The sequence below is a fragment of the Lissotriton vulgaris genome, chromosome 9 (genome assembly GCF_964263255.1).
Source record: "Lissotriton vulgaris chromosome 9, aLisVul1.2, whole genome shotgun sequence".
Lineage (NCBI taxonomy): Eukaryota > Metazoa > Chordata > Amphibia > Caudata > Salamandridae > Lissotriton > Lissotriton vulgaris.
Window position 1 is genome coordinate 986,281,805 of NC_141697.1, and position 23,278 is coordinate 986,305,082.

Genomic DNA, 23,278 nt, shown 5'->3' on the forward strand with positions numbered 1-23,278 from the left:
TATATTCAGGGTAAACATTAACCTTTAAGGGATTCTATTCTGGAGACACATCTACACAGTATTTGTAACTCCCGCAACTGTTGTGTGGTCACACCTTTGCCGTTCCATCCCTACAGGGCATGGCTGTTTTTACTCACCGGGATGGTTTTTATAAAATGTATACCACCTCCATTTTTGTACCACTATATTTGCTGGGTTAATGGTTCCATTAAAACGATTTTTTTTCAAATCTATGACAGATTTAACTTTAAAATATAATACCTTCATACATACCTCAAACTTAGCTAGTTTGTTGGTCGCTTTAATTAATTAGCGATGTTTGACCATATGGGAATGCCCATGGTTTCTAGAAGTATTAGAAAGGGCACTATCAGAAATATTAATTTTTATTTTAAAAAAAATATATTGTATGGTTTACATTGATTGTCAAATATTACCTTTCTTGGACATCTGTTCCTTTTCTATATGATGGAAAATGGGCGATGTTTGACGATGTAGGGATAAGCTTGGTTTGTAGAAATTTTAAGAGATCGAAACATCAGACCACTACATCCCATATTTTTATATAATCCAATTATACCCTTATTTTTTCGAGTGTTACCTTTTTCAAGCATATACTCCTTTTTGGTATAGTTGGTATTCCTAATATTCTTCTTTTATTTAACCAGCTAGATCAGTTTTCATTTATTACCTGCAGGGAAATTACATTTATTAATTTGCATCGGTCCCTCTTTTTTTCTCTTAACTTTAGGTCCAAACAGACTCCTTTTGCTTTTTTAGTACTGTTGGCTCTTTTAATCTCTGTTTGTTTACCTGAGATTCCTTTTTGATTGAATCCTGTGAAGGACGGTCTTTCCTTTCTTCACCCGTTATTTTATTCAATTTTTATATATTTCTATTTAGGAAGAGAAAAATTCTCATTAAATCTCTCGCCTATTATTCTCATTTTTCTGTTTCTTGCCTTTCCTTTCTTGTTCTTACCTTTAAGCGTGTCTTGTTGGATCTTCACTCTTGATTATTTCTAGTGAATATCTTTTAAAAGGGAGGGCTTCCTAATTCAATCTAAAGAAAAGGAATTGGTACATTAGTTTATTCTATGTACCGCTTTAGTGCAGTACTTCAAGGGCTTGGGTTTTAGCTATCTGCGTGGTTTTGTACTTACTTGAAAGATCTCCTCCTCTGGAATATCGGGCATCCACCTCGACCGTCCTTCCGCGTTATGATAGACAACCTTCTTTTTGGTGATGGTTTATATACTCTTCTAAATGAGGTAATTAAGAGTGTATTCATCTCACCTGTGTTTTACCCGGTAGATCGGGTTGTTTGTCTTTATTTTTGCGGCCGCCATCTTAGCATGGTAAAATGCCTTACTGATTTCTATAGGTCACAGCTATCGTCTCTCATTCACTGAGCCGGGCTTTATAGGTTTTAGCTGGAATTGGTTTATAAACCTATTTATCCTTATTTCTAGACTATGTGCTTTCTATTCTGTTTACATGCATTTTCTCCATATTCCATATGACGCTATTGCGGTTAAATCCATTATCAACGGGGCGAGTGTTTAGTTTACGAACACGGCGGCCATTTTGGAAGATGTTTTTTTACTCGCCTTGCCGGTTCATGTTTATAATTAATTTCGCGAGTATTTTTTCTTTTTTCAAAAAACTTCTGTTTCCCTCTTGTTTTTATATATCCCCATCTTATCTTGTGTATTACATATGACGCTATTGCGGTTATATCCATTATCTACGGGGCGAGTGTTTAGTTTACGAACGCGGCGGCCATTTTGGAAGATGTTTTTTTACTCGTCTTGCCGGTTTATGTTTATGATTAATTCTGCGAGTATTATTTCTTTTTTCAAAAAACTCCTGTTTCTCTCTTGTTTTTATATATCCCCATCTTATTTTGTGTATTACAGCGCTCGGACAATTTTACATTCTCTCGATCGTTATGTGCAGAACAGTCTATAGGGATTTCGGGTCTCATCGCGGCGGCCATTACTGAAGGGTTCTTATCCCCCGTTCCGCAAATTATCTTTACTTACTTTTGTTCTCAACCTTTTAAATAGTAGGGTATGAATTTAAAGGGTTGAGAACAAAAGTAAGTAAAGATAATTTGCGGAGCGGGGGATAAGAACCCTTCAGTAATGGCCGCCGCGATGAGACCCGAAATCCCTATAGACTGTTCTGCACATAACGATCGAGAGAATGTAAAATTGTCCGAGCGCTGTAATACACAAAATAAGATGGGGGATATATAAAAACAATAGAGAAACAGGAGTTTTTTGAAAAAAGAAATAATACTCGCAGAATTAATCATAAACATGAACCGGCAAGACGAGTAAAAAAACATCTTCCAAAATGGCCGCCGCGTTCGTAAACTAAACACTCGCCCCGTTGATAATGGATAAAACCGCAATAGCGTCATATGTAATACACAAGATAAGATGGGGATATATAAAAACAAGAGGGAAACAGGAGTTTTTTGAAAAAAGAAAAAATACTTGCGAAATTAATTATAAACATGAACCGGCAAGGCGAGTAAAAAAACATCTTCCAAAATGGCCGCCGTGTTCGTAAACTAAACACTCGCCCCGTTGATAATGGATTTAACCGCAATAGCGTCATATGGAATATGGAGAAAATGCATGTAAACAGAATAGAAAGCACATAGTCTAGAAATAAGGATAAATAGGTTTATAAACCAATTCCAGCTAAAACCTATAATGTGAATGAGAGAGAATGAGAGACGATAGCTGTGACCTATAGAAATCAGTAAGGCATTTTACCATGCTAAGATGGCGGCCGCAAAAATAAAGACAAGCAACCCGATCTACCAGGTAAAACACAGGTGAGATGAATACACTCTTAATTACCTAATTTAGAAGAGTATATAAACCATCACCAAAACGAAGGTTGTCTATCATAACGCGGAAGGACGGTCGAGGTGGATGCCCGATATTCCAGCGGAGGAGATCTTTCAAGTAAGTACAAAACCGCGCAGATAACTAAAACCCAAGCCCGTGAAGTACTGCACTAAAGCGGTACATAGAATAAACTAATGTACCAATTCCTTTTCTTTAGATTGAATTAGGAAGCCCTCCCTTTTAAAAGATATTCACTAGAAATAATCAAGAGTGAAGATCCAACAAGACACGCTTAAAGGTAAGAACAAGAAAGGAAAGGCAAGAAACGGAAAAATGAGAATAATAGGCGAGAGATTTAATGAGAATTTTTCTCTTCCTAAATAGAAATATATAAAAATTGAATAAAATAACGGGTGAAGAAAGGAAAGACCGTCCTTCACAGGATTCAATCAAAAAGGAATCTCAGGTAAACAAACAGAGATTAAAAGAGCCAACAGTACTAAAAATGCAAAAGGAGTCTGTTTGGACCTAAAGTTAAGAGAAAAAAAGAGGGACTGATGCAAATTAATAAATGTAATTTCCCTGCAGGTAATAAATGAAAACTGATCTAGCTGGTTAAATAAAAGAAGAATATTAGGAATACCAACTATACCAAAAAGGAGTATATGCTTGAAAAAGGTAACACTCGAAAAAATAAGGGTATAATTGGATTATATAAAAATATGGGATGTAGTGGTCTGATGTTTCGATCTCTTAAAATTTCTAGAAACCAAGCTTATCCCTACATTGTCAAACATCGCCCATTTTCCATCATATAGAAAAGGAACAGATGTCCAAGAAAGGTAATATTTGATAATCAATGTAAACCATACAATATAGTTTTTTAAAAATAAAAATTAATATTTCTGATAGTGCCCTTTCTAATACTTCTAGAAACCAAGGGCATTCCCATATGGTCAAACATCGCTAATTAATTAAAGCGACCAACAAACTAGCTAAGTTTGAGGTATGTATGAAGGTATTATATTTTAAAGTTAAATCTGTCATAGATTTGAAAAAAATCGTTTTAATGGAACCATTAACCCAGCAAATATAGTGGTACAAAAATGGAGGTGGTATAAATTTTATAAAAACCATCCCGGTGAGTAAAAACAGCCATGCCCTGTAGGGATGGAACGGCAAAGGTGTGACCACACAACAGTTGCGGGAGTTACAAATACTGTGTAGATGTGTCTCCAGAATAGAATCCCTTAAAGGTTAATGTTTACCCTGAATATAGAAGTGTGTGTAAATGAATAAGGATGTTATAGAAACTATAATAGGTACAGTATATAGAAAATGTAAATAAGGAGGTGAAACATGTAAAGGACTACAGAGAGAACTAGAATAATGTTATGTTCTACTGAAACTCACGATAGCAGCAAAATAATAATGATAACACTGTTTCTTTGTGTTTTAAATTTATAGTGATTTTAATTCATAAATACTGTCCTGAAGAAGGTGACGACTCAAATCACCGAAACGCCGCGTCGACAATTTTTCTGTGTGATAAATTCGTTACATTGTGGATTTTTTAAATACATTGTCAATTTATGTGATAACCTTGCTGCATCAAATGTTTTTAATGGTTTTTATGAATAAATGTGTAAACTCACTTGATATGTTTTGTATGAACAGAAAATAATAATTTCAAATAAAAATTATATTTTTTAAACTACTGTACGTCTAGTGTATAACATCCTTAGTAATCTTTAATATTGATTTTCAAGATTTATTTGATTAAGGCTCGCTAAAATTGTATTGTAAATTTGTAGATCCATATGCAACTGGGGATACGCCTGTTGGCTCACCTTGTGCTTCTCCCTTAAACGCCTAGAGACCTAAGTCTCTTTTTCCGAACATGTGAAAAGGGAATCTTTAATTTTGTTTCACACAATACCCTTCCCTTTTCCAAAAAGGGTTTCTCCTTCTTATTTTAAAATATGAGGACACTCCTCACCATAATATCCAGTTAAAAAATCAACCTACTGCACAAAGGCAGTATCCAGTTAAGCAAGAAGCTAAAAAACTGGTCAGGGAGATTTTAAATCAACTTGAATACCAAGGGGTGATTGAAACATGCCCCTCGTCAATGAACAATCCTTTGTTTCCTGTCTCCAAACCAGACAATTCATATAGTCTAGTTTTGGATTAGAGACATTTAAACTCTTGTTGCAAAACATTTGCAGTACAAAATGCACACAGTGCAGCACTGAGGAATAACATCGTTTGCAAAAAATATAAAACGACATTAGACATTTCTAATGGTTTCTTCTGTCAAAACATTGCACCAGAAAGCAGATATTTGACCGCTTTCTCAATCATGGGGACACAGCGACAATTTTGCTGTCTCCCCCAGGGATTCAAGTATAGTCCAGGGTTATTTTCAGCCAGAGTAACAGAGTTACTACAAACGTACGATGATGAGGCATTATCTTATGTCGATGACATCTATCTTACAGATGACGACTTGGACAGGCACTTGAAAAGAGTGAACACCATAATACTTGGGTTCGCTTCTGAAGGGTATAAATTCAATTTTAATAAATCACAAATTGCCCACCTCAATGTCCTATTTTTAGGCTACGAGTTATCAAGTGAAGGCAAAGGCCTAGCAGCAATCTTTCTAGAGAAGTGTGCGCTGCTCCAACCTCCAAAGACGCTGAAGAACTTACAGTCAATTCTAGGTTTCCTGAATTTTGGAAGAACTTATGTTCTAAACTACGCAGAAAGGGATAAACCTCTCTACGAACTAATCAAACCTGATTTCAAACCAACTAATTGGACTCAAACACACACAGAAATTTTGCATTCGGTACAAACAGACATGTTAGCAAAAACACAATTACAGACACGCGACAATATGCGCAACCTTGTGATCCGAATCATCCCAGGGAGATGCGTATTCACATACCTAACCTTTAATTAAGGTGAAAAGGTACCAATAACTTACAAATCACACTTGTACACACAAGCTGAAATGAAATTCACTTCTACAGAAAAAATTCTGACAGCGGTTCAAACTGCTGTAGCAAAGTAGAGAGCCTTAGCACAGGGTAAACGCATAATGATCGTTATACCTGTACCTGCTTTAGAAGCAGTGATGAAAGCAAGCATTCCCAATGCTAAAGCTTTACATCTGAGATGGATACAATGGGTTAATTCTCTTGCTGCAACAGACGTTGAATACGTCTTTGACCCATATTTGAAGACACAAGAATTCCTACAATATGAATACGAATGTCCTCTGCCGACCGAAATTCTGCCTCTAGAACATTACGGATGTTTAATCTATACAGACGGATCAGCACAACCGCAATTGAGGGTAAACAAGCCTATAGTGCTGCGTGCACGATTGTTAAAGGTCGCTGGCGCGAAGGCAAATTCAGACCTATGGTCACTAAAACTCAGTCACTCGGAGACTGTACAGCTCAGCGAATTGAACTACAGGCTTTCAAGATGGCGCTTGAAAATACCAATCGCGAATTCCCCACACTCATAGTGTGCGATTCGTATTTCTGCGTTGAATCTTACAACAAAAACTTGCAGAGCTGGGTTCAAAACGGTTACAAAAATTCAAATGGTGTCACAATAAAGCATAAAACGCTTTGGGAACAAGTAGTTCTTTTGCAAAAAGAACTACAAAAGACTCATGTGATTCATACACTGAGTCATCAGTGTGATGGCGTTCAGGTTGCAGGGAATTCATTGGCTGATGAAGCCGCGAAGGCAGCTGTGCAAACGGCTTCCGTAGCTACAATCAAATGCTCCAAAAGAGTAATAGATGGTGAAACACTGCTAGCAGTTACTGCCTCAATGAAAGGAAACTATGCAGCACTACCTCTAAACTATCCACTCACATATACATACATAATTGATGCAAACTCCGTTCCTTTTGCTCGAATCCCTGGAGTGGGGACAGAGTAATTCCAAACAGGAACAGGAGAGGTGTTTTGGTTCAAGAAGCCCATATGGGAGAGGGTCTGACACATCAAGGGATCTTAAAGTCTCTAATAGAATTAGAAGAGATGTACTGGTGGCCAGGAATGAGTGTAGATGTTTACGAATTTGGAATAAACTGTGATACCTGTTACAGTTATCATAGTTTTGAAGACCACCAGATACCTGACTACAGTGTAGCCAGCCCAGTTCAGACACCATTGTTAGACAGCATTAGACTATCTACACGCAGACGTCACCATGGACGAATGCGGTCCCACAACTACTAAGACAAGATTCATTTGGATATTGCCACAGCGCTCGGCTGATGCCAGAACTGTTATAAAGGATTTGCGAGTCTTTATTGGCACATACGCAATAGGCCTGCCACATTCTGACCAGGGTCCTGCGTTTAGCTCTAGGGCTTACAAGGAGGCCATGGTCAGCTTGGGCGTTGCATTGCGGTATTCTAGTCCCTTCTATCCTGAGGGTAATGCAGTAGTGGAAAGAAAAAACCATGACATAAAGCAATCCATAACAGCTAAGGTATTAGGTTCGGGTAATGAGTGGGTCGAAAATCTAATAAGTGTCCATCGTAGTCTTAACAATCTGCCAAGAAATTCTCTGGGTGGAATCACTCCCTATGAATTAATGTTTGGTACTAGAAGGATAATCGAAGACCTCGATTGTCAAACTTCAGTGGTAGAATAAAAACCCTTTGATGTCAAAGATCGTTTGGCTGTTTTACAGGACTTAAACGAAACAAGAAGAAGTCTAGGTAACACCACACAAAAGCTAAAAGCCACTGAAGAAAAACCACCTGTCCCAGCAAGACTTTTCTGGATTCCAAAGATTGGGGATCTAGTCAGAGAAAAGATAGCGGTGAAGAAGGAATTTGGGCCTTCCTACAAAAAAGCAGTACCTGTCTTAGCAATCCACGGAACAAGATCAGTGTAACTACCGCCACTTGCTGGTAAAAGGGAGAACAGAGTTGTGTCAATCGACCTGGTCAAACCACAATAATGTGGCCAATAATAAGAAGTAGGCCCAGTGGACTCCCAAGAAGTAGCAGAAGACCAGATCTCGCTACTATTCAAGAGGTTCAAACTGAAAGACTTATCACTTTTGATAACCCTGCAGTGAGAAAAGAAGGACTATGCAACAAAGTCATGAAACTCGTGCCTCTTGAGACCCAAATAACAGTTCGTCAAGAAACACCTGTCTACAATGATGTAGCCTCTGTCTATACCAATATGACAAAGGAAGAAGCAGCTCCAAAGATAAATAACAATCCTGATGCAATTCCAACAATTGACAGAACTGCCTCTGGCTATTTCATCAACTTTGATAATTTTTCTGAGGATCCCAGTGAACCTGAAAATAAGCCAACAATTAAAACTTTCAAAGAAAAAGTAACAGAACTTTTTCATCAACTTGAGATATATTTGGTTTCGCCATGGGTTGAATTTTGGATTGGGTTGGGGTATTTTTTCTCCTACTTTGGCTCATTCTTGTTTTAAGTTTAGGATGATTCATTGATGGAAAATATAGTACAATGGACACAGCAAGTAAGAAAATCAACTTGCTCCTGAAACCTCACAAATCATCTCATCGTGAACGAAGAGACCTGTTATCAGTAAACATCACAGCCGTTCCTATACCTGGTGGTATAGCATGACACAAAACTGATTATGACATCTATGGCCCGGTAGAGCTGCTGAAGATTCCACACCAGTTCAAGGTTTCTTTGAGTGACTTTGCATCACCCAGTACATTCTCTGATGATTGGGACGTTGAAATTGTTAATAACATGATGACAGACTTAGAAATGTCAGCTAAATTTACAGAACATGAATACTTACATGGTTCATCAGATTATGCACAAATGTATTGTTTTAATCATTATGGTCACCATTACTTGCATAAATCTGAAAACCCTAGAAATATTTTTACGTATAATCAATGGGAACATTGTCCAACGCCGCCAAAGGGCAGCTCAAAAACATTTTATGAAAAATTTCCGTACTTCTCAGGGTTTAATGTTACAGATCCAGAAACATTTTATTTCAAAAATGCAAATAAGACATGAATAAAAACAATGTTGACCAATGCTAAACAAATTTATTCTGCAAACTTTTAAGCTCAGCTGTCTACATTAGGTTTTAACTTTTGGAAAGACAACATCGAGACAAAAACTGTCTGGGGCACAAAAGACTGGCAGGTGCAAGGTTTAGAAGCCCTGTTCAGAGCCTGCATTATACCAGAACAAATAATGTTTTTAAATGACACTGTTCAACAAACTTCTTGTCTTGGCTTAGCTAAGATAAAAGATTTAAATAAACTGTCTATACCTAGAGCCACATCTGACAGTGATAATACTACAGAAGAGGAGGTAGACGTACCCTATTTTTTAAAACAGAACAGAACTAATCCTGATTGGAAAAAAATGTTAATCTGGCCCACAGACACTAATAACTGTCAAGAAAGATTCCTGAACAAAGCATAGGGTTTCAAAAAGAACAGGCCAGATCCAAGATACTCCCAGATACAACATCCAGGGATAGTAACTACTTACAGTGTAGGAAAGCTATGCCTTGAGTGGCTACAGAAATATACACTTCCAGAAATCAAACAACACTTATCTTTACTTAAAGAAGGCAATGTTTTGCGAGATTTCGTAATGGGGCCTCGCAAACCACGTCAAAAAGGTTTCATAGGCCTGGGCACTTGCCCGCAGCCGCTCTAGCAGTGCAAGCCGAGGCCGACCAGGTGGATTAAGACTGATTCGGCCGAAGAGAGCCGCTTGGGGCTGAAAGGGATAGGTGCGGCGCATTAACGTAGGGGCACACGCCGACCGCACAGAGGGCTAGGACCAGTAGAACTGCATGTGGGCTCTCCCGGACATTCAACAGTTGTGGGGGCCCCCCTCTCAGATGTGGCGGAGGTGGCGACAAGATACTCAGCGACCCCTCCACGCCTAGGGCTCACGACACGGAAGGTTGGACACTGCTGGAGCACCGGCCAGTCATCTGGGACCGAGGCTCGGACGGCGGTACAAACGTAATTACTGACTGGCTGGGTACAGCACACCTCAGATTGGAACGCACGCCCCCGCCTGGAAGTAGAGGCCGGTGCTGGTACCTTGCGTATTGGTCTGGCGAGCGGCCCGTGAGTGGAGAGGTGGGCCCGTGGACGAAATGGCGGGACAGAAGGGCAGTAAGAGGACTGACCGCACACTCCCTGAGATGCTCGGCAAGACCCAGGCCAGGGGGGACAGGAATCTGCCTTCGCCGAGCTCGGCTGGGGGCTCACAGTCAGCAGGAGACAGGGAACCCCCAGTCACTAGGTCCTTTTTGGAATCCCTTTTCGGCACCTTAAGGGATGACTTCCAGGCCCTGAAACAGGAAGTAGCGGGAGAGGTACGTGAAGTGCGTAGAGAAGTGGATGGCTTGGGTGAGAGAGTGGCCACAGTGGAAAGCTCTACGCAGAGGCAGGATGAGGAAATTGAACAGCTACAGCAGGAAGTGCTGCGCCTCAGAGATCAACAACTGGACCTTCAAGCGCACAATGAGGACTTGGAAAATAGGTCTCGACGGAACAACATAAGGGTTCGAGGAATACCATCCACGGAAGAGGTCACGGATGTGGACTGTTATTTGCGAGAGCTCTTCAGAGACATATTGGGTGAGGCTATTGATTTCCCATACGCATAGACAGGGCACATAGAGTGGGACCCCAGCGGCGTACAGCGGCCCCGCCACCGGACATACTGGCCTTTCTTCCCGACTTCCCGCTGAAGGAACGGATCATGGCTGAGGCACGAAAGAAGCAACCGTTGGCGTTCCGAGGTCACCCTGTGGCTTTATATCAGGACCTGTCCGCAATCACACTACAAAAGAGTGAAGCATTCAAAATAGCAACAGACTTTCTGAGGCAGCATGAGACGCCCTACTCGTGGGGCCACCCTTTCCGCCTCATCTTCAAATGGAATGGCGAGACGCATCAGCTGCGGTCTCTGCAGGACATGTGTGAAGTATTGGGGATCACGGCGGAAGAAAAGGAATCGACCACGCCAAGAAGGAGACGCAACACTGACGACGGTTGGCGAAGGGTCTCAAGGCGCAGAACTTCGACCGCGTCACGGAGGCCGGGCTCGCCCACCATCAGGGCCGAGATTGCATCCAGAGGCTCAGCTGTTGACGGCAGTGTCGCGTTGACAGCGTAAGACTGCTCCGGGGGGAGAACGATATAGCATTGCGGTTATTGCAGGCTTGGGGGCATGAAAAGGGGGGAGGGAGGATGCGTGTGGCTGGACGTCCACTAAGGTACCATACCACAGACTTGTCCGGTTGGGACATGACTGGGACTATACGTTCGAAGGCTCTGGGGGGTCGGGAGAGGGAGAGGGGAAGGGGAAGTTGGGAGGGATGGTTGGGGGGTTTGGAGGGGGGAGTTGGGGAGTTGGTGGTTAGGGGACTGGGGAGTTGGGTGTGGGGGGAGGAATGGAAGATCCATCCAGTGCTCTTGATGCATCCGCATTGCCCCGACAGGGCTCTTATGTCCGTTTGTCTCACGGTCTGTTACTTAGTGACTCTGATCCACAGCTTCTGTCACATTGTCTCACTCACCCATGGTGGGCCTTAAAGTTGTGACCTTAAATGTCAAGGGGCTTAATAATCCCACTAAAAGGAGGGCGGTCCTGTCGTTACTGGAGGGCACGCAAGCAGACATCTGTCTTCTACAGGAGACTCATCTGCTGACGCGTGACTGCCATAGACTGCGGCCACGCAACTTCCCCACACAGTTCTTCTCCTCAAACTCTACCAAAACAGCTGGGGTGGCAATCCTAGTGTCTAGGTCCTTCAGGGGATAGGTTTTACACAAATTCGCAGAGCAGAAAGGGAGGCTTTTAGCGTATAGATTCAAACTGGGGGCCTTGGCGCTCACTATTGGGACAATATACAGCCCGAACGAGCATCAAGAACACTTCCTTCATTCTGCACTAGTGGACATCACAGCGTCACCAGAAAGACACATCATTCTAGGGGGGGATCTGAACATGGTGTTTGACTCGTCGGTGGATAGGTCGGCTCAGCGTCACGCACAAACTGGAGAATTGTCGCAAGCGGGGAAAACGCAACTGGCAGACCTGGATCTTCACGATCTTTGGCGCCGGCTTCACCCCTCAGACAGGGACTACTCTTACTACTCACATGCGCACAAGACATACGCAAGGCTAGACTATCTGATGGTCACCGGTCCGCGATCTAGCCACTGCGTCTGAGATAGGTGTCCTCTCTCTTTCGGATCATGCGCCGGTTTCTGGGACCTTCGCTCTACCGTCGGATCCGACTCATCGCAGGGTATGGCGCCTCAGAGATGCTCTCCTGCACAAAAAAAACGGTGGTGAAACGCAATATAGAGTCTATAGGGGACTTCCAGTCTCACAATGCCAACGCGGACACCCCGCTGGCGACTCAATGGGCAGCACTTAAAGCAGTATTGAGGGCAGAATTCATCGCGATCTCCTCGGCGGAAAACAAAGAAAGGCGGTTAAAACGGGAAGAACTCATGCAAAAAGTCAGGGAACTTGAACAGGTGCACCGCCGCTCCGGGGCCCCCAGGATTTGGAGGCAGCTGAAGGCAGCGAGGAAACTCCTGTCGACCTTGGACTTGGACAGAGCGGAATACGCGGCGCTGCGTCTGAAACATGCCTACTACACGGGAGGTGACCAATGTGGTCGTCTATTGGCAAACAAACTCAGGGTGGCACACCAATGTCATCGGGTAAAAGAGATTGTGGTTGGTGACGGGTTAACGGTCACCAACGACGCCAAGATAGCTGACGCCTTCCGCCAATTCTATGCTGAACTATACGCGGAAGAGAGTCCGAGGATGCGGGAACCGGAGGACTATCAGGACGCGGTCACCCTTTCATCCCTAGCACCACAGCAAACAGAGTACTTAGAACGAGAGATCCGGACCGAGGAGGTGATTGCTGCCACCTCTAGACTTAAGCTTGGGAAAGCCCCGGGCCCTGACAGCTACACCACACTCTTTTACAGAACATTTAGCACCACACTGGCACCTAGTCTAGCCAGACTGTTCAACTCCTTTTCCACCCCAGGGGCTATCCCACCTGATCTTTTGCAGGCCACGGTGTCGGTCATACCTAAACCGTTAAAGGACCGGGCCCACTGCAGCTCGTACCGGCCGATCTCCCTTTTAAATGTAGACCTCAAACTATACACAGGGATCCTCGCAGCTAGACTAGCACTACATCTCCCAGGTTTGGTGGAGCCAGACCAGGCCGGCTTTGTGCCGGGGAGACAGACCGTAGATAATACCAAGAGGGTAGTACACATCTTGGAAAAGGCCTCTCGGATCCCTGGAGAGAGGATGTTGCTGTTGGTCGATGCTGAAAAAGCGTTCAATCGTGTGCACTGGCCTTATCTGGAACGGGTGATGGAGAAAATGGGTATAGGAGAGAAATTTCGTACCCTGGTGTTTAACTGCTACAAGTTCCCGTCGGCAGTGGTGCGGGTGAACGGTTGTAGCTCTAAGCGGTTTGCCATTGAACGAGGCACTAGACAGGGGTTCCCACTGTCCCCACTCCTCTTCGCTCTGTATATGGAGCTATTTGCCCAGAGAATACAGCAGAACCCAGATTCGACTGGTGTGAGGATGGGAGGGTATGTCCATACAGTCAGCCTTTATGCAGACGATGTGATACTGACACTGGAGGACCCGAGACGTGCCTTGCCCGCATGTATTGGCGAGCTGGAAGCCTTTTCGAAGGTGGCGGGATTCAGAATGAACATGAGGAAGTCAGCAGCACTAGATATCTCTTTGACACCAGCAACGAGACAGGAGTTGCAGGGGCTCTTTCACATGCATTGGTCGACACACCAAGTACAGTACTTGGGTATCCTGTTGGCACCCACACTGCAGGCGATGGTGACTGTTAATTATGCGGCGCTGGGCAAGAAGATCAAGGAGGAATTGGGGAGATGGGGTAGGGGCACGATATCCTGGCTCGGCAGGATAGCGGCGATCAAGATGACGGTCTTGCCTCAGATCCTATACCTGTTCCGGGCGTTGCCGCTACAGCCACCCAAGGGTTGGATCCAGCAGACACAGGCGGACTTATCCCGCTTTGTCTGGCAGGGCCGCAAACCCCGGATGAAAAGGGCTCTCTCCACGTTGGCTCCTGAGTCAGGGGGACTGGGTATCCCAGACCTACGCAAATATTTTCAGGCGTCGCAGCTGCGGTACCTGGTGGAGTGGAGCAGGTGGGAGTCAGACAAGCACTGGCTATTCCAAGACCAGGCGGTGGCGGGCCGTCCCTTACAGGAGGTACCCTTCCTGCGTAGATCACACCGCCCCCCGAACCTATACGTGTCTTATGTCACGCGGGTCCCGCTGAGAGTGTGGAATGATACCAACAGGAACCACGATCTCACCACGTTCCCCTCTCCGTTCACACCCATCGTGGACAACCCGGACTTTACACCGGGGACGGAACTGGGAGCCTTCACCCACTGGCGGACAGCCGGTTGCAGGGCACTCTTCCACCTGTATGGTGCAGACGGGGTCCTTCCTTTTCAGAGCCTCAAAGAGGACTATCGGCTGTCCGAAATGGACAGGATGCGATACTGGCAGGTGCGACACTGGGCCCTACAGCCACAGGTGAGGGAGCCGGCAGACAGGAAACTGCTGCCATACGAGAAATGGTTGGTGACGCGCATTTCAGACTCAAAACTCATTACAGATCTCTATAAGATGTTACAGCCCCCTCCTTCCCACTTTCATATCCCTGGCAGAGAACGATGGAACAGGGAACTGGGCAGGACGCTGAGCCATAAAGAATGGGACCAGATTTCGTATCGCGCAAGGCATTCCGCTTACCACATAGGCCTTACCGAAACACTTACCAAAGTGTCCACATATTGGTATCACACCCCGGAGCGGCTGCATGAGATGAATCGGCCTTTAGAGAACACCTGTTGGCGCGAGTGTGGGCAAGTAGGTACACTGACACATGTCTTATGGGAATGCCCACTTCTACATTCCTACTGGAAGGAGGTGATGGACGAGATTGATACTCATTTTGACATAGAGATGCCCCGCCTCCCGGCGTATATCCTGTTGGGTCTCCCTAATGGCTTGATGTACCCATTGAAATCCCGCAGAGGTAGGCAAATTGCCATAGCATTGGGCTCAGCGGTCCAAAACATCCTAATACACTGGCGCACGACCACTACCCCTTCCATTACAGGTTGGCTACACAGATTGTGGCATGTCCTGGGCATGGAAAAATTATCACTCATGATGGCCGGGGAGGTGGACCAATTCGAGGAGCTGTGGCAACCATTTCATGCACAACTAGCTACAGAATTCAAGGAACTTACATGCCCGAGATATCTGAGTTTACTGAGACTTACACCACCAATAGAACATACTGTTTAAAAGCTATTGCACCGGGCAGAGTTGGAGAGGAGGGGCAGGGGCAGGGATACACACATCACACTACATAAGGCACTGGATGGGGAGAGACAGGAGGGAGGGCGGGGAGGGTAGGGTAAGGGTGGGAGTTGGGGGGGTAGTTTCACCAAAAAAGGAAGGGTATAGAGGGTTTGTTCCTATCTTTGTTCTTTAACTCAAGACTAAGCATACAGGAGCGAAGCCGAAAGGGCCCCCACTACAAGGCCTGGGATCCTGAGCACTACTTCCAGATGGGCCCCTCGGCACATAGCACTGATCCAATTGCTTGAATGTTTCCTTATCTGTCTTTGTACTCTTTCAATAAAATACTTTAAACATAAAAAAGTTTCATATACGCCGGTATATACGCTGCTTACAACAAAGCTTGGTAAGTGACGCAAATGGAAACTGCAGAAAGAAAATGAGAAATTGATCGTATTAATTTAGAGAAAACTCTCTCTGTAGTGGACAATGGGTTAACGACTCTGTCCTCCAGAATTTATTCTTTGGACAGCATTGTGTCCTCTGCCATTGACATAATAGAGCTGGACTTGCTAATGTTGCAACATGGCAGTCCCAATTACGTTCTATAATGCAGCTAGGCTGGACGTTGAAAAATGTTCCTTCAGGCTACGTGCCATGGCGTCTAATCAACATAATGTCATTGTTTTCTGTATTTAACCTTACAGATAAACAAATCTCTTTGGCACAAAAAGGAGCAGACTATACAGTGCTGAGCATTGAAAAACTGGAAAGATTACCATTGACAGTTTCTGAGAAGCCTTTCATTGAATGGATAATACATGGCACCATAACGATACCAGTGACAATTTTCCAATTTCAGTATTGTCTACAGCATATACCAGCGGGCCTGTATGAAAGGTTGGGTAAAGAATACATTAAGTCAACCTGGACTTTACCACACACACACAAATGTTGGAATGGGGGAAAGGAGGTATTCCTTAGTGGAAAAATTGTAAGAACTCACTAAGTGGTACACTTTTGTGCCAAGGTATTAATTTACACGGTGCCTGCGAAGGTTCTGCGAATAACCTCTCATGCCACCTGCACGGAACACCCTCCACAGTGATAGAACCAATTTTCAGGCAGCTATCCAATGGCAGTTACGTTATGCTCAATGACCACAGCTGCTGTGGCATGTTGCCAGGAAAAGCTTATCTCGTAAGTGTGTCATCCAGGGTTACTTGTTGTATGCAAGTATTGTATCCAAAGAGCAAGACAGACAGGGGGACGGCATTATGGCCTTCACTGAATATCTCTTCTATACGAATTGATACTTTAAGCAAAATGAAAGTCATTCTTTTGCAAAAAACTGTGCCACTGACCTCGTCTAGAAAAACGTATGATCTGCAAGTTGCAAGGACTTCCGCAGAGATACATGCATTATTATCAACAAATTGCCCAGTACATTTCGCAGAAATGTTAAGTCAAATCTTAAACATGTCTGATACCAGTGGCATCGCACATGTATTTAAGACGATTTTTTCTGGACTGTTAGCACCATTTGAAGGAGTCCTCTGCATTTTCCAAATTTCATGCACTCTGTGTTCGGTGGACTGCCTCTCATCTTAGGACTCGTAGCAGGAATTCTATTTTTATTTCTTCTGCTCCAATATGGCAAGTCCAGTCATCAGCGATACCCAGACCACCATGGAACAAGCTCACCTTGCCATGCGGTATCGTGAACGCATTACACAGATTCTTGGCTTGGCTCGTTTAAGAGATCTGAACACAACCTGATTTCTTTTGTTCAGACCAATCTGGCAAGATTGCATCTTACCTGTTCTACGATGCCTGCTTTGCTGGGAAGACTGGGTGTTGGACATCTGTCTTACACTTCCTTCAGTCCTGCCATTGGATGTTGACGCCTTGCTAAGTCTGGTAACAACTCATGCATCGTGTTATCCCCAACGGCTACCAATCCTGATGACGGCATTCATTGAGGTCTCACCAGTAAGTAAGTAAGTAAGTTCGGGCCTGTTCAGACTCCATTTTTCCCAATCAACAGGAAGAGCATTTTTCTGCCTGAGGAAGATGGCTGCTGGTTGGTATACTGTCACGGTGACCCCACCCCACACCTTGCTTTAGGAACTACAGAAAGATGAAGTTCTTGATGGGTCTCTTCTGTCTGCAACTCTGCAGACAAAGGTGCAGCTCATAATGTGAAAAGGTGGGTGAGTAAATAAGTGAAGGAATGTGTGAATGGCTGGATGGATTAGTGAAACGATGAAAGGATGAATGAAAGGGTGAATGGATAGATAATCAAAGAAAGGATGGATGGATGAGTGAGAGTGGAAGAATGGATGAGAAAAAAGGTAAATGGATGTATGGGTGGAAGGGTAGATGGATGGGTAAAAGGGTGGAAGGGTGAGTGAAATAATGGATATATGAGTGAAAGGGTAGATGATGGATGAGTGAATTGGTGGATAGATGAGTGAAAGGATGGATCGATTGATGAATTGATAAGTGAAAGGTGAATGGATGGATGAGACAAAGGGTGGATGTAATGATTGATGAGTGAGTGAAAGGGGGTAGATGGACAAAAGGATGGATAGATGGTTGAAGAAGTGAAAGGGTGGATGGATGAGAGAAAAGATGGATGAGTGAGTGACAGGATGGATGAGTAATAGGGTCAATGGATGGATTCTTGAATGTATGAGTAAATGGATGGGTGGAAGGATGGATGGATGAGTGAAAGGAGGATGAAGAAAGAAAGGGAGGATGAATGACTGAAAGGGTGAATGGGTGGAAAGATGAGTGACTGGGTGGATGGATGAGTAAGTGAAAGGATGGCTTGATGGGTGAAAGGGTAAATGACAGGATAGATGAGTGAATAGATGGATGGGTGGAAAATTGGATGGATGAGTGTACAGATGGATGGGGTGAAAGGGTGGCTGGATGAATAACGGATGGATGAGTGAAAGGGTGGATGGAGGGATGGATGAGTGAAATGATGCCACACTTTGTGGGGGCTTTGCGGCCATCCGATTTTCCCCGTCCACCTTCGGAGGGAGGTCCGGCAAAAAATGTGGGGGTTTCGTTCAGGGAGGATCTCAAATTTTCCGATCACATCAAGAGACTAACGGGTGTCTGTTTCGGTACACTCAAGTCACTTAGTAGATTTTTCCCTTTGCTTACTCAGCCAGCCAAGGAAATGGTGGCTCGGGCACTTATTTTGTCACGTTTAGATTATGCTAATGCGCTTTTCATTGGCATTCCGGGATATTTAGTGAACAAACTCCAATTGATCCAAAACGCAGTGTCCAGACTCTTATTCAACATCCCTAAGAGAACCAGCATAAGGGCACACCTCGGTGACCTCCACTGGCTGCCTGTGGCCCAGAGAGTGCAGTTTAAGGCCCTCACCTTAGCACATAGAGCCCTGCATGACTTTGGTCCCTCTTATATTAGGAAACGTGTGGCCTTTTATACTCCTCAAAGTTCTTTGCGCTCTGCCTCTCACCGTTTTATGGCCACCCCCCGCTTCCGACGCTCCAGATTGGGGGGTCAGTCACTCTCGGTCAAGGTAGCCTTGCTCTGGAACAGTCTTCCAGTCGCTTTACGCCACACTCAGGATCTGGGTGCCTTTAAGAGACTTCTCAAAACCCACCTTTTTAATCAAGCTTTCTTTCAATCTTCTCCTTCCGCACGTCTGAGCCCGTATCGCGCCAGGATACTCCAGAGTAATTGTGCGCATTATAAGTCTCTTATAACATAACATAACATAACAAGGATACGTGGTGGATAGGTTTGCAAATGGTTGAATATGTTTGGATATAGATGAGCACACGGAAGGACAGAATGAATGGTGAAAGATTGAATGATAGATAAAAGAATGATTACACCTTGTAGCACCCATTATCTTAAGTAACATTTCCTATACATTGACTTTCACGTTTATATGAGTAATTGTTTCTATATGATGTGTGTGATGTAACGCACTCCGACACCCTGCTCTACATAATTGTGATGAGTAGCACTATGAAAGAAATTACAGACACATGAGAGACGGTCTATTTGAAGATGAGGGGCACCATTGGAGGGTGGTAGCAAGGCCAGATTGGCCGGACCGGACATGGGTGTCTCCCTGGGAGGCTGGGTGGGGGTGTTTTGTTACTGGGGGTTGGCACTGCAAAGTTCCTTGTATATCCAGTAGTTTTCAATCAACAATAAAAGTGGCCCCACTTGCATTTACGTGTGGTTCACCATTGTCTGATGACTCATACCTGCTGAAGCGAGCTTTGAATCGTCTAAGGTAGCAAGCTGCGGGCATACTGAAAAACCGTGAACTGCACGATTGTCTCAACCTAATATAAACTTATTTTGACTTGAACTTAAGTGGTTGTCTATTCACTTACTTTTATACTATTGCGTGACCTCCTCTGACATGTCTGTAAAACGTACCTTTTGTCCCGAAGTTTTGTCCTGAATTTTGACCTCCTGTCCTGGATTTTTGTCCTGAATTTTGACCCTATGTCCTGAATTTTTACACTCACTGTCCTGAATTTTCACCCATGCCAGTTGGTCACCCTAGCAGTGTTATGTAACTTTGCTGGAGGGAGCAGCAGTAGTATTTACTGATGTAAATTGCCCGATGAAAGGGCGGATGTGACCAATGGAGGAACCAGAATCCTTTTTTTATGGCTGAGGGGAACCCCTGCAGTATGGCGGGTCTCTGGCCTGAGAGCTCTTGACTGACGCGGAGAATGGGGACCCCCTCCATGTACTTTGCAGGGGGGCCCCCTCAAGTTTCGTTACGCCACTGTCTGGGAGCTATCTTGCCCGGCCTACTAACGAGTGCTTTGACTCACAGCACCGAGAGCAGTGCTAAAAAGTTTAGTGAGAACTAACCCCGAATTACTACATCCTCTCATAGGCCAAGCCAGGAACAAGACATGCTCAATGCAGCAGGAAAACGTCAACCAGTACAACCACCTCTGGACTTCGCCCTCATGGTCAGCCTCTTTCAATCAGCCCCCCCCTTTTGCAGGATTGTTAGATCTGAAAACACATTTTAGTCATCCATACCCCTCCCCCCATTTTTCTGACCCCTGCCCCCATGTTTCACATCACCGGCCAGTGGATATAAGTGAGAGTTCATGTTTTGTAACATTTGCAAATACATAATACAGTTGTAAACCTAAAATGAAAGATAGGAACAAAACTTGTGAAAACAAGGTTACATTTTCAAACACTGTAGGGCCTTTAGTGTTATGCTTGGCCATCATCAGGCTTAGCCAAAAGTTAAAAGTGCAATATTTAAGGCATTTGCAGGTGATACCTGAAAATAGCTCAGCACTTAGGATCTTTGTTCAATTACCCATATGAAGAAGCAAATGCAGAAGACGCAAATCCCCCGGGTGTAAAATTAACAATACTCCATCCGTCTCCCGCATTTTTACAACACCAGTAACGAAATCCTTCTGCAAAAAGTCAAGAGAAAAAAAATACTAGATTATAGAAGCTAACATGACTACCTTAAATAAAATTATTAAAATATTTCGTGTAGTGATACCATTTTATTGGATTACCAAAATAAAAAGGAAACTATGCTACAATACATTGAATTTCAGGGTCCCTTCACATTTTTTCATCATATAACAGTGGTGCAAAAGTGATGATATATTATGGTTTTAGAGCAAGAAAAAACAACATCAAATAGGAAAATCTGAACAGCAAATTCTTAACAAAAAAATCTCTGTCATTATTCATAAAGTTGCATCCAAGTGTTTTTTTACCTGAGTCTTACAGGGGTATCACACTCACAACTGAGAACATTACTGTGTTGAATAAGTTAGGCATAAGAATGTGTACACTAGCCTTAAAATATGTTATGTTACACGTATAGGGGGTTTTGATGTGTGGCGGGAGGTCATTCCATGCTTTAGGCAAGATGTATGAAAAGGCTCGACCTCTGGCTTTATTTCTGTGAAGTTGTGGGGTATGAGCGAGAGTGAGTATGTCTGAGCCGAGGTGTCTGGCAGGTCGTTGGAGGGAGAAGTGACTGTTTAAGTAGTCCAGTCCTATGATGGGTAGAGCTTTGAATGTGTGCGTGAGGAGTTGAACTGGGTGTGCCTGTGTATTGGGAGCCACTGTAGCTCTTACAGATGTGGTGTGATGTGATCCCTGAGAAGAAGGTTCAGGGTGAGTCTAGCCGTGTGCTTCTTATAAAGTCTGTAGTCTTTTCGTATACGGCTTGGTGATTCCAGCATACAGGGCATTCTCGTAGTCCAGTTTGATGACGGTGCGGGTAAAGGTGAAGGAAGACCTTCTTCAGTAGCTTCAGGATTTAGAAGCCTGCGGCTGTGAAGGCATCAATTTGAGAGGACATATCCAGTTTGTAATCAGTGATGATGTCTAGGTATCAAGTTTGGGGACTGGGGGTGGATGTGTGTCCGAGTTGGTAGGCTACCATGTGGAGTTCCAGAGTGATGTGTTATTTCCAAAGATCCCTACTTCTGTCCTGTCGGTGTTAAGCTTGAGACACTGCACGTCATCCAGTCAGTGACGTTAGTCAAGCAGGCAATGAAGCAACCTGTCCCTGGTCTTGTGGGTTTTGTCTGAGAATGAGACTATGTGTTTTGGGTCATCTGCATGTGAGAACATGTTGATGTCAATGTTTGGATGGTGTTGGCTAGCAGTACAATATATAATCTAACCATACACCTCATATTCCCCAGCATTTAAAAGTAACTCTATATACTGCACTAAGGGCCTCAGTACAAAAGGCTTGTTATTTGCTACGGGCTTACCGGTGACCTGAATCTCCTATGCTGAACGATATGCATGTGCCAAATAATAGGAAATGTGCTATCTTCTGGGGAATGGGGAATAATAATTTGCCCCAGGAGTATCTGTTCCAAAACTGCCTGTTTTATTCCAACCATGGAAAAGAATGGACCAGATCACAGAATCATTCACCATCTGCTTAGAACAGGTGGTAAATTGATCTAGGGGCTTTGTTTTAGGTATGGTTTAAGGGCTTGTAGGATGGCCAGGAGTAAAGGAGAGAGATGAGGTGTGCTCTACTGCTCCCCCCCATGCAGTAAGGCAAGCACAGGCTGGGCACAACAGCTGTTGGTTATCCCACCAGGCCCTCTTTGAGTCCAAGTCTTCTGTCCAGGATTACTGTCAGGTATTTGTGGTCCCATTAATATCAAGCTCAGAGGCACCAGAACATTTTTATTGTGCAAAGCTATGTGGCAATCCTAATATGGTCTTCTGGACAAGTCATAATGAGGCAATTCTTAATGAGAAGATGTTGGGAGAAATCCTTGTTTTTCAATCCTTGGTAAGTAGAAGTGAAACACTGAGGAAATTCCACCCATTTTCACTAGTTTCACATCTGCCTGACACCAATTTACTAAAAGGGAGCACAGGAATTCTTCATTCCGCAAAGCAGGGCATGCACGGTAAGGGGACTTCTTGTGCTGCCCACTACTGTCAGGGGGCAGACAATATAGGGGGCGATTCCGATTTTGGACGGAAGAGCTCCCAACCATGTTCGGAGCCCTTCCGACTGAATCGGTCACTGCCGGCCGGATTCCTTTCTGCCCAAGCTATTTCGATGGGCTCAGTCGGAAAGGAAGCCGACTCGGATTTCCGGATTGCGGGCGACAGGCTCAGAGAGCCTGTCCGCAGTCGCGGAAATCCCTCAGTACTCCCCCGGTCACTTCTTTACGACCGAGGGAGTACAATGGCAGCTTTTCACTGCCTTTTCGTGCCGGTCTGTCCGGCACGAAAAGGAAGTCGGAAGCTGTCTCTGGGGGCCCCCATGGGTGTGAGGCCGCCATATGGCAGGCTGGGGGCACCTATGGTGCCCCTCTGCTGAACCCTGCTCCCGGTGGCAGGCACCTTGGGGTGCCGGCCACAGGGTGCAGGGATGAACTGCACCCCTGCTTTCTACAATGCAGGCATGCATTCCGCTCG

The 23,278-nt window shown here is 44.3% G+C and overlaps 2 protein-coding genes across 3 annotated transcripts in view; both read right to left on the reverse strand.

Annotated features, from left to right (window-relative positions):
* MRPS12 (mitochondrial ribosomal protein S12) overlaps positions 1–23,278 on the reverse strand; it is a 793,384-nt gene that overhangs the window by 589,892 nt on the left and 180,214 nt on the right. The gene's annotated exons all lie outside the window — the stretch shown is intronic.
* LOC147692678 (F-box only protein 2-like) overlaps positions 1–23,278 on the reverse strand; it is a 104,525-nt gene that overhangs the window by 74,782 nt on the left and 6,465 nt on the right. For both annotated transcript variants that reach the window (XM_086936818.1, XM_086936819.1), the window contains exon 3: positions 20,670–20,772. In XM_086936818.1, coding sequence (XP_086792944.1) covers positions 20,670–20,772 — 103 coding nt within the window. The remainder of the gene's footprint in view (positions 1–20,669; positions 20,773–23,278) is intronic.